We start from the raw sequence: 12,367 nt of genomic DNA on the forward strand, positions 1-12,367 counted from the left end.
ATAAGTAGGGATGTAAATTTCTGTGGTAGACAATTCGATATGCATCTACTGTATATCAGAGGCTCAGTGGTAACATATTTTAAAAGTTTGAGAAAATAAGGCTCGAGGTTGTCTGGCCCCGCAGATTTGTCCGTTTCCAACTATTTAAGGGCTCTGTCAACAAACAAGGACGTTGAGGAAGGCAATGGAGGGGGCAAAAACTGCCCATTTTCAATTCATGTTTTTGAGTAAGGCATTTATAAATCTAGAGTCCTACGAAGAACACACAACCGCATCAAGGACAGCACACATCCACAACACTCATTATTCACACTCCTACCGTCAGGCAGACGCTACAGGAGTTTGAAGTCCAGGACCACAAGGCTGGCAAACAGCTTTTACCCACAGGCCATCAGGCTTCTCAACGAAGCACTCACACACGCAACACACGCACACACTCATAGCACTTTATTTATTTATTTATTTGTATTATTTATTTGTATTAATGTCTCTTCTGTTGTTGTTGCTTAATTTATTGGTATTTATGTTTCTTATGTTCTTATTCTTTTTCTTGTGTTTTCTTTCTTTTCTTGGGAGAATGAACAGAATAAAAATTTCATTGCATAGTATAACTGCTGTTTTACTGTGCACATGACAATAAAACTCTTGAATCTTGTTTTTGGAATGCAATGTCTCATGTACACAACCTGATGAAAAAAAAATTCTATGAAGCAATTTAGGATTTCTGATTTATTCACAAGAGTATGTGAGTTTTTAAACAACGCATGTTGGGGGTTCATTTCTTTGAATGTACCCGTATGAAAGTGTTATACAGTAAATATACTAAATTGTCATGTCAAATGTTATATACATGATGTTGTTAGAAAGTCATGGTTATCAAAGTCATCACAGCTTATTTCAAGTCTTGCAGCTTCATTTACTGCTGCTGTTCTCACCAGCACACTTGTGATTGTTAAGCTGGTACTTATAAGAGAATCTTTCATCACACACACTGCAACTCAACACTTTCTCACCAGTGTGTCTCCTCATGTGTATTTTCAAATCACCATTTCGTCCAAAACCTATACCACACACTGAACAGGGATATGGTTTTTCTCCTGTGTGTCTTCTCATGTGTCTTTTCAATTCACCTTTTCGTGCAAAACCAATACCACACACTGAACAGGGATATGGTTTTTCTCCAGTGTGTCCTCTCATGTGCATTTGCAATTCAGCTTTTCGTGCAAAACCTACACCACACACTGAACAGGAGTATGGCTTTTCTCCAGTATGTGTTCTCATGTGTATTTTCAAATTACCTTTTCGTGAAAAATCTATACCGCACACTGAACAAGAATACGGTTTTTCTCCAGTGTGTGTCATCACGTGCATTTTCAAAGTACCTTTTCGTGCAAAACCGACACCACACTCTGAACAGGAATATGGTTTTTCTCCAATGTGTGTTCTCATGTGCTTTTTCAATTCACGTTTTCCTGCAAACCCGACACCACACTCTGAACAGGAATATGGTTTTTCTCCAGTGTGCGCTCTCATATGCATTTTCAAAGTACCTTTTCGTGCAAAACTGACACCACACTCTGAACAGGAATATGGTTTTTCTCCAATGTGTGTTTTCATGTGCATTTTCAATTCACATTTTCCTGCAAAACCCATACCACAGACTGAACAGGAACGTTGTGTTTTTCTAGTGTGTGTTCTCATGTGCATTTTCAAATTATCTTTTCGTGCTAAACTGATACCACACTCTGAGCAGGAATATGGTTTTTCTCCACTGTGTGTTCTCATGTGCATTTTCAAATTATCGTTTCGTGAAAAACCTATACCACACTCTGAACAGGAATATGGTTTTTCTCCAGTGTGTGTTCTCATGTGTATTTTCAAATTGTAATTTTGTACAAAACCTTTACCACACACTGAACAGGTAACAGGTTTTTCTCCAGTGTGTATTCTTGTATGTGTTTTCAAATTTGCCTTTAGAGAGAATCCTTTACCACAGATCGAACAGGTAAATGGGTTCTCTCCAGTGTGTTTTATCATGTGGATTTTCACTTCTTTGTTTACTTTAAATCCTTTACCACATACAGAACAGGAAAAGGGTTTCTCTCCAGTGTGTATTCTTGTGTGTCTTTTCAAATGTGACCGTTGTGAGAATCTTTTACCACAAGCTGAGCAGGTGAAAGGTTTCTCACCTGTGTGACTTCTCATGTGTACTTTCAGATTTCCCCTCTTTACAAAAGTTTTGTCACACTGAGAGCATTTAAAGTGTGTGTTGTCAGTGTGACATGTCATATCAGCTGTAGAGTCTTCATCATCAGTGTCAGGAGAGTGTGACGTTGTGTCGTCACTATCTGATAGTGGAGCTAAGAGGTTGTCTGCTTGTGATCCTCCACAGTGGTCTCCATCAGCTTCTGTTGTCATGTGTTGAGTTGAGCTGCTGCTTGGAGGCTCCACCTCTCTCTTCTCCTCACTTTCACCTTTGTCTTCATCATCTTCACTCTTCACATGGACACCAATCACTGGGAACTCCTCCAATCCTTCAAGATGCTCTCCCTCCTGACTGATTCTGTGATCCTCCGTTTCCTCTTTAATGTAGGGGGGCTGTGGCTCCTCCTCCTCCTCTTTAATGTGGTGGGGCTGTGGCTCCTCCTCCTCCTCCTCTTTAATGTGGGGGGGCTGTGGTTCTGCCTCCTCCTCTTTAATGTGGGGAGGCTGTGGCTCCTCCTCTTCCTTTTTAATGTGGGGGCGCTGTGGCTCTTCCTCTTTAATGTGAGGGGGCTGTGGCTCCTCCTCTTCCCCTTTAACATGGAGGGGCATTGACTCCCCTTGCTCCGCGATGTAGCTCCACTCCTGCTGCTCAGGGGCAAGATCTTCTAAGCTGACATCTGCAGGACACAGGAAAGATAAATCCAAAGAAACTATCTCCGTGGTCCAATTCCCAGATTCACGAGCTCCAATATAGATCACAAAAACTAGAGAGGAAATGTTCTACCTATTTGTTAGGAAAACCATTCAGCCTACTAGAAAGAGTCTTAAAATACCGAAAGGCCCTCAGCAAGTAATCTATTACTCATGTTTAACTGAAAATTAATTTCTCCTCAACAATGTAGCCAGGCTGACAAAGTGCGATAGTTATCGATCCATCTACTCCCATCACTCTCAACAAAAATCAATGTCTTCATGAACAGCCAGGCACAGCACTGACGTAGCAAGGCAGGTGAGGCAGAACTTCTCTTGTCATAAAGAATTATTTTTTTTTAAGGAATAATAACTAACTGTATTACAAATGTAATTTCTGTGTGATTCCAATCGTTAACATTTTCTTAGGTAAAAGTCGCTGAATTTGCAGAATTCCTGATCAGTTACGGCAGTGGTCCCCAACCCCCGCTACTGGGCCGCACTAAAAGAAAAAATAATTTAAAAATTAAAAATAATTTTCAATTATTTCTTTTTTTTAAATATTTTATTTTGAAAAGTGGCCGAATTCTCTCTGTTGCATCCGTCTCACTTGACGAATGTCCATTGTGCGTGTGCTAACTTTGTCTCATGCCGCACAGATAGACTAGTACTGTACTTTTACCATTTTTTTTTTCACCTCATATTTGGTGTCAAATGCTGATACTATGTGGGAATGCATAAAGGTAAGTTTTGATGATTTATTGAGTGCTAATGTGCACATTTGTCTCAAGTTAATTCATGCTAGCGCACTGCCTTTTACCACACACGTCAAACTGCGATGTAATAATCTCTCTGGAAAAACTTGGCTGGAACTTGAACTGGTGGATGGTGGGTTGGCATTCATTTTGTGCTTTTCATTTGATGTTATTCATGTCTTAGTTTTACACAATACATAATAAATAAGATAAATTAGATCGCTATAATGTACGACCCCCCCTCCCCCCGGTCCGCGGGAGATTTGTGGGAACACAAGTCGGTCCGTGGGTCAGAAAAGGTTGGGGACCACTGAGTTACGGGGCAGAAACATAAGATGAGGCCACCGTGAGCGTTTCCTCATGGCTGGTGTGCAAGCCACGCATACCGTCTGAGTGCACGCTGTGAGGAAGTGTGTGTTTGTCAGCATGTCGCCAATAATGTATTGTTGCAAAAACATTTCTTTTACATAATGACTTTCTGCAGCCTGTGTAATATCTTGAATGTAAGTGTGACATCGTTATTCTTACTAATCGAACAATAAAACACACAGAAATGTCATACGGGAGGCACTTGCAGTACCGATGCATCCTAAACTCCTCCTCACAAAGCACTACATGGCCAGGCACCATTGTACCTTCAAGGTGTAAGACTTCGGTTGCAAATTACAACAATGTAACCATATCAACAGCACAAAAAGAAATATTGTATTTAAGAATATAAACACAGAAGAGAACTAAAACAATATCAACTTCATCATGCCAGTAATAATCCGACACTTGATGTCGATACAATTGCTATCTGAATCCGCCCACCCCGAGTGTACAAAAAGAAAATGGACTTTCACGGAGTAAGTCTTTTTATGAGTAGTGTTAATGAATTATTGGAACATTTATAACACGTGAGAAGACTACTCACCTGTTCTGTGTAACACAACTTGAGGCTTCTTGAGAACAGCGTACAGTAGTTGACGTTGTCTCTCGTTCTCTTTTTTTGTTCTCGAAAGCTCCTTCTCGTACTCTGCTATTGTTCTTTCGCACATTTTCGCACAATCACAACATTTTACACTCACACTTGATGTCTGCTTAGTGCTGTGTCGATCACTTCCGCCTTTATTTGTTGGCAGCTAGCAAGCTAAGCTAGCCCGAAAAGCTTCAAAGCACACTGAGACGAGCTTGTCTTAACAATAACTGGCAATCTTCACGAAAAATATGAAGCGACAAGTTAGCACAAGCGGCACGAATCTCGTCCTCCTGCTACGGTTTTTTCAATGAACTCCTTGCAAGCATTCTTGCAACAGTGGCCCAAAATGGACATCGACGCATGCGCAATATGTGTTGCTAACTTCCGAGTCTCTTTGGTATCAACTGGCAGGCTAACACACCCTTACATGAATCTATCCTGGACGAAAAAATCGATTTGTTGAATATTGTTATTTGACATGATCAAAATGTCTACGTAATTGAGAAAAAAAAAACACGACGAACACAATCATAGCGACGAAACAACAGTCTTGCTAAAGCCTCCCCTTTCATTTACTTCCGGCAGATTAGACACAGCTCGTGTATCCTAGCATTACTGCCTCTCTCAGGTGAGGTAGTATAATTACACAATATATTTTCTGGTATGGTGGTTGTCACTTTCAGGAAATGTAGGATGTTCTGGACTCTCTATTCTTACACACACATTCTAGAGAGGATAAGCGGAATAGAAAAAGAATCTTCTTCTTCTTTTCCTTTCGGCTTTTCCCGTCAGGGGTCACCACAGCGAATCAATTGCCTCCATCTAACCCTGTCTTCTGCATCCTCTTCTCTCACACCAACTACCTTCATGTCCTCTTTCACTACATCGGAATAGAAAATGGATCGATGTTTGAATAATTTCTTGAATAATTCAACAACATGATTGATGTACTTTACTATCTCCAACAACAGCATGCATTGTGACTCCACTCTTTATGGCTGACATAAGGCATGTTTTCTATGCCCCAAAGACAAACGCTGTTTGTTCATTGACACTTTAACTGCCATCATACACTGATGCAGGAGTACAGTAATTAAACGTAGTCACAGTCGTTGCCGGCATCTTTTCAAGTCACATTCCACCAAATTGCTCTCTAAATCGTCCCTTAATTTTAAAAGCAAACACGTTTGTCCAACATCTACATGGCACAAGCAGATTAACACAACTTTAAGGTATGTTAAACATACAGCAACAATCAAGAGACTCGATATCATTAACTACTTTAAATGCAGCAGTTATTTTACTGTTAAGTTTTCAGAAACTAGACTGTCTTTTTTCTGATAAAATATTATGTACCTCATTATTTTTTCAAGACAGCAACAATTTTCTTAAGCAGTGTGACCAGGATACATAACTTTGATATAGGCCTTTCAGCAAGTGTAGTAGATTTCCAGACAGCATTGTTTGAAAGACAATGCTTTAAAAAATATGTAAGAGGCTCCGTTATAACATCTTTTAAAGGTTGTAGGATAATGTTGTTTTATTAACTTGTTATCTGAGTAAGTACATATTTATTACAGGTAGATTTTTGACAAGTTGTTTTTATTGCTGTTCATTGATTGAATTATTAACTGAGTGCCTTAATATAGGTACAACGTAATGATAAGAGAGTGAGTGAGTACAAGTAGTTTATAGAAATAATGCTTTATTAAACAATTAGCTGAGTAGATGAATAACTGTTTGAGTATATCAAAGGTCAAGCAGAAATAGTGCAAGCTCACATATAGTGTACAATCAGTGAAGGCCAGCCGGGACCAGCAGCTAAAATGGGAACAAAAGCAGAGTCAAACTTAGGCCTTGAGACAGACTGGGAAAGTATGTGCTATCTGTGCAAGAAAAGTGTCAGCAAGTCAGCGAAAGCTCCGACTATCACCTGCTGGTGTCACACAACTTCATCAAAGAATCCGGGAGACAGTTATCTGGGGAGACGCTGGCACCAATGGTCTGAAGAAAACAATTATAAAAAGGCAGAGGGGACCAGCGATCGGGGTGGCTCTCTCTCCTTCTGGTCAGGAAGCCACAGGAGGACATTAGGATCCAGCTCGCCCGGATATACGAAGAATGTGAAATTACTCTGTCTGACTTATTTTTCTAATAGCAGTGAGTGAGTCTTCTTTCCTTCTCATAAAGAGAGATTAACAAACGTAAGGGGGAGGTGAAATTGGCTTATTTAATTTTCTAAAGTGGTCCTTTTGACCTTTAGTAGGTTGCAGAGAATTTCATCTCCAACAAGGTTTAAGAAAATAAGAATCAAGGTCTCAAACCGAGCCTCAGTCACTGGTCTGAAAAGGTCTGATGGCAATGGAGGGGGCAAGGACTGCCCATTTTCATATGACATGTCATATAAAAATTGGAGTCTTCATCATCAATGCCAGGAGAGTGTGACGTTGGTTGTCTGCTTGTGATCCTCCACAGTGGTCTCCATCAGCTTCTGTTGTCATGTGTTGAGTTGAGCTGCTGCTTGGAGGCTCCACCTCTCTCTTCTCCTCACTTTCACCTTTGTCTTCATTATACTCTTACATGGACACCAATCACTGGGAACTCCTCCAGTCCTTCAAGATGCTCTCCCTCTTACTGATGCTGTGATTCTCCTGTTCCTCTTTCAAGTGTAGGGGTGGTGGCTCGTCCTCTTTAATGTAAGGGGGCTGTGGCTTCTCCTGCTCCACCCTGGAGCCCCACACGTGCTGCTCAGGGGTAAGACCTTATTCACTGACGTCTGCAGGAAACAAGACTCAATCAGAGGGACAGTTAAACGACAGTAATCGAACAATTCCTCCGTTCTTTGTTTACTTCCGGCACACGAGACGCAGACAGTAATGTGAATTCTAGCGTTACTGCCTCCGTCAGGCGAGGCGATGTCTTTACACTCTTGACCAAGCGTCATGGAAGAAATGATGAGACCACCCTTGTTTCTTCAGTTTTTTGTTAATTTGATTGCCTGGTAAAACAAAATGTGAATTTGTTTGGACAAATATAATGACGACAACAAAAACAGTTCATACGAGTTTAATTGAAGAGCTGGAATCTAGCCATTTTCGTGGCTTTCTTGATAATAATCAAAATCACTCTAGTTCTTATATCAGTAGCTAGGGCATTGTACAACCAAAAAAATGAACTCTTATGAGCTATTTTTGTTGTTCCGTAGGATTTTAGATTATATAAACAAGAGTGTGTTGCACACACAACAATGACATTAAATGTGTTATATATGGCGATGTTAGAAAGTCAAAGTTATCAAAATGTTGACAGTTTATTTCGAGTCGTGCAACTTCATTTACTGCTGCTGTTCTCACCAGCACACTTGTGATTGTTAAGCTGGTACTTATAAGAGAATCTTTCATCACACACACTGCAACTCAACACTTTCTCACCAGTGTGTGTTCTGGTGTGTATTTTCATATCATCTTTTCGTACAAAACCTTTACCACACACTGAACAGGAATGTGGCTTTTCTCCAGTGTGTCTTCTCATGTGTCTTTTCAAACACTGAGTTTGTACAAAACCCATTCCACACACTGAACAGGAATATGGTTTTTCTCCAGTGTGTCTTCTCATGTGTATTTTCAAACTTTGATTTTGTACAAAGCCTATGCCACACACTGAACAGGAATATGGTTTTTCTCCAGTGTGTATTCTAGTGTGTGCTGTCAAATTTAGCTTACGAGAGAATATTTTACCACAGACTAAACATGTAAAGGGGTTCTCTCCAGTGTGTATGGTCATGTGTATTTTCAAGTCTTGATTTAGCCTAAATCCTGCACTACACACTGAACAGGAAAAAGGTTTCTCTCCAGTGTGTATTCTAGTGTGCTCTGTCAAATTCAGCTTCCGAGAGAATCTTTTACCACAAAGGGAGCACAAAAATGGTTTCTCTCCTGTGTGAGTTCTCATGTGTATTTTCAGATCACAACGGTAATTAAAATCTTTGTCACACTGAGAGCATTTCCAGCGTGTGTTGTGATTTCTTATGTGTCTTTTCAGACGACTATGTTGTTTAAAAGTTTTGTCACATTGAGGGCATTTAAAATGTGTGTTGTCAGTGTGACATGTCATATCAGCTTTAGGGTCTTCATCATCAGTGTCAGGAGAGTGTGACGTCGTGTCGTCACTATCTGATAGTGGAGCTAAGAAGTTGTCTACTTGTGATCCTCCACAGTGGTCTCCATCAGCTTCTGTTGTCATGTGTTGAGCTGAGCTGCTGCTGCTGCTGCTATGAGGCTCCACTTCTCTCTTCTCCTCACTTTCACCTTTGTCTTCATCATCTTCACTCTTCACAGGAACACCAATCACTGGGAACTCCTCCAATCCTTCAAGATACTCTCTCTCCTGAGTGAAGCTGTGATCCTCGTCTTCCTTTTTAATGTGTAGGGGCTGTGGCTCCTCCTCTTCCTCTTTAATGTGAGGTGGCTGTGGCTCCTCCTGCTCCATCCTGGAGCTCCACTCCTTCTCCTCAGGGGGAAGATGTTTGTCATTGACGTCTGCAGGACACAGGAAGACAAAAACATGCTTTAGAAAAGTCTAACTTGACTACAGTGTCACTTTAGGCACTGTCCTGCACCAGCGCTTGTTCCGACAATGTCGATATTGTAACTCTGATACAAGCAGTCGACTCCATAGTCCGCCCCAGCATGTCTATCCAGCAGCTTCCGGATGGAGCCCACATGATCACAACAACAGCGTGTGCTAATGTGTTTAACAAGGAGTAGGAGCAATGTCGGCTATGTGGCAGTATTTTTTTCAGTCCGAAAAAGACACTGCAACTTAGTGCAAAACTTGTCATGTGCAAGTTTCCCGTGGTGGCACAGAAGCTGAGAATTTTAATACGACCGATCTCTTCGTGTACTTAAAGCCGCATCACATGGGAAACTTCCACAGGACGACAAGGAGAATAGAAAAGGGCCAACCCCTGTCGGTGGTGTGTCATGTCTGGTTTACACGCTTCATTGAGCACTTCAAACCTTGCTACAGCTGTCCCCCTGCCACTTTGTGTTTCAAATTTCACGGCTACATATATCATGGTTTTTCAAAAGAAATGAATAAATCTGCGCTGTTTCATGGCTGACTACAGCCTAATAGTACAAAAAATAAGTATTATAAGTAGTATTATAAGTATAAGCAAATTTTAAGTATTTCTTGCCTAAATAAAGCATTTTTAAGCAAAAAAATGACTAATGCGTTCAGAAGACACACTCAAATGCACGTTGTTGACATGTAGTATTCTACATTGGTCACTGGGTGTCAGTATCGTGACGAGACAATGGCGACAACAGAAAGTATGAAGCGACTCTCCTAATGCTCCCAAAAATATTGATCTCAACAAGCTCGTACCAATCCGACACTGTTACGACCTTTGATATCGACACAATACAGGTACTACCCAAAAAATTAGAATATCAAGTAAAAGTTGTTTAATTTTGGCAATTTAACATAAAAGATGAAACCAACACATTTTATTGAGCCGTTACATGCAAATTGACATTTCTCAAGCAGTTCCTTGTTGTAAATTTGCTGATTAAGATTTTCATCTTATTAAAACCACAAACCCACAAACTCAGAAAATTAGAATACTGTGAAAAGCTTCAGTTCTGTAGGTTCAAAGAGTCAAATCCTAATCAGGCAAGTAATCCAAAACACCCGCAAAAGGGTCCTGAGCCTGTAAAAAGTCTGTCTTAGGTTGGCTCAGAAGAGTTCAGACATGGGGGGAAGACTGCTGATCTGACAGTTGAGAGAAAAGAGTTGAGAGTGGACAGTCAAGTGGAAGGAAGAAGTGTGGAAGAAAATGATGTAGAAGCCACCGAGATGACCGCAGGCTGGAGAGGGTGGTTAGGAAAGGTGTGGGGGAACATCATAAGGAGTGAACCGATGCTGGAGTTGTTGCTTCAAGAGAAACAACACGCAGGCGGATGCTGTACATGGGCTTCAAATGTCCAATTCCTGTTGTCTAACCTCTCCTCAATTGTAATCAACGCCAGAGGCGCCTTTCCTGGGCAAGAGAAAAGAAGGACCGGTCTGTTGCCCAGTGGTCAAAAGTCCTCTTTTCTGACGAGAGCAAGTTTTGCATCTCATTTGGCAACAAAGGTCCCAGAGTCTGGAGGAAGACTGGAGAAGAGCACCATAGAAGGTGCATGAAGTCCAGTGTTAGGTTTCCCCAGTCTGTGATGACTTGGGGATCCATGTCAGCTGCTAGTGTTGGTCCTCTGTGCTTCATGAAGTCAAATATAACCGCAGCCGCCTACCAGGACATTTTAGAGCACTTCATGCTTGCTTCAGTAGAACAGCTTTACAGAGATGCAGACTTCATCTTCCAGCAGGACTTGGCACCTGCTCACACTGGTAAAAGTACAAAGTCCTGGTTCAACAACCATGGGAGTACCATGTTTGATTGGCCTGCAAACTCACCTGACCTGAACCCCATAGAAAATCTGTGGGTCATTGTCAAGAGAAAACTGTACGGGAAGAGACCAAACAATAAAGAACAGCTAAAGGCCACAATTGAAGTATGCTGGTCTTCCATAACCCCTGAGATATGCCACAAACTGTTAGCATCCATGCCACGCCGGATAAAAGCAGTTATTCAGGCAAAAGGGGCCTCAACCAAGTACTAAATACAGGTGCAAGAGTTTAGCTTTGGAGGCCTCACATTTTTGTATTTAAAACCCTTTTTTACATTGACTTTATGGAATATTCTAATTTTCTGAGTTTTTGAATTTGAGTTTTTTTTAGCTGCTAGACCTGATCAGCAAAATCCATAGAAATAAAAACTTGAAATATATTGATTTGCATATTATTTGTTTATATAATATGTCAAATTCACCTTTTAAGTTGAACTGCAGAAATACAACAACCTTTTCAGGATATTCTAATTTTCTGAGTAGTACCTGTATATGTGTGCCTCGATCCACCGACCCCGAGTGTACAAGAAAACAATGGACCTTCACGATGACAAGCTTTTTTATGAGTTGTGTTCATGAACAAATAAAACTCATAAAAACATGTGAAAGGACTACTGACCTGCTCTGTGTAACACAACTTGATGCTTCTTAAAAACAGCCTCCAGTAGCTGACGTTGTCGCTCGTTCTCCTCTTTTGTTCGAGAAAGTTCCTCCTCGTACTCTGCTATCGTTCTTTCCAACACTACAAATATTTCTTCCACAGCCGCAGTTAGTCGCTGATTCACCAACGCTCTCAGCATTTGTACTTTACACATTTCCACACAGTCACAACACTTTACACTCACAATCGATCTTTGCTTGTAGCGATGTGCTGATCACTACCGCGTCTCTATGTCAGCAGCTCGCAAGCTGAGCTAGCGCGAGGAACTTCAGAGTTTACTGAGACGAAATTCTGTGAACAGTAATTCAGAATACTCGTGAAAAAAATGCAGCGCCAAGAATCTCGCCGTTTTGCGAACTTTCCTTGTTATCTTAACAGAAATCGAAGTCCAAAATGGTGCCCGACGCATGCGCAATATTTGTGGTAACAGCAGCCTAAGATAGCCTGAGAGGAATTGAGCCTGAGCGAAGCATGGATGTTTTCAATTCTTTGACGTGATGGAAAGGTGTACAGAGGCAAAAGAAGCATATATAAATCATGACGAACTCAATCATAGGGACAGATAAACAGCATTCTTCCTAACGCTTCCCCTTTTCAGTTACTTCCGACACACGAGACACAGACAGTCATGTACATTCTAGCA

The 12,367-nt window shown here is 41.0% G+C and overlaps 2 protein-coding genes across 4 annotated transcripts; both read right to left on the reverse strand.

The window, feature by feature from the left end:
- Positions 1–442: 442 nt before the first annotated feature.
- On the reverse strand, positions 443–5,179 carry LOC129179082 (oocyte zinc finger protein XlCOF6-like). Its single transcript, XM_054771912.1, has 2 exons — positions 4,567–5,179; positions 443–2,882 (listed from the first exon to the last, which is right to left on the reverse strand). The coding sequence occupies exons 1-2, from the start codon at positions 4,688–4,690 to the stop codon at positions 913–915; spliced, it is 2,094 nt and encodes a 697-aa protein (XP_054627887.1). The 5' UTR covers positions 4,691–5,179; the 3' UTR covers positions 443–912.
- Positions 5,180–6,313: 1,134 nt separating this feature from the next.
- LOC129179089 (zinc finger protein 664-like) lies at positions 6,314–12,339 on the reverse strand. 3 transcript variants are annotated; one of them, XR_008569891.1, is made up of 3 exons: positions 11,683–12,339; positions 6,545–9,149; positions 6,314–6,432 (listed from the first exon to the last, which is right to left on the reverse strand). XR_008569891.1 is itself a non-coding variant. In XM_054771922.1 (2 exons), exons 1-2 carry the CDS (start codon positions 11,876–11,878, stop codon positions 7,942–7,944), a joined length of 1,404 nt encoding a protein of 467 aa, XP_054627897.1. In that variant the 5' UTR covers positions 11,879–12,339; the 3' UTR covers positions 6,342–7,941. The 3 variants fall into 3 exon arrangements, 1 of the variants encoding a protein (XP_054627897.1); XR_008569892.1 differs by having other exon boundaries at positions 6,342–7,387; positions 7,462–9,149; XM_054771922.1 differs by having other exon boundaries at positions 6,342–9,149.
- Positions 12,340–12,367: the final 28 nt, after the last annotated feature.

The sequence above is a fragment of the Dunckerocampus dactyliophorus genome, chromosome 3 (assembly GCF_027744805.1).
Source record: "Dunckerocampus dactyliophorus isolate RoL2022-P2 chromosome 3, RoL_Ddac_1.1, whole genome shotgun sequence".
NCBI lineage: Eukaryota > Metazoa > Chordata > Actinopteri > Syngnathiformes > Syngnathidae > Dunckerocampus > Dunckerocampus dactyliophorus.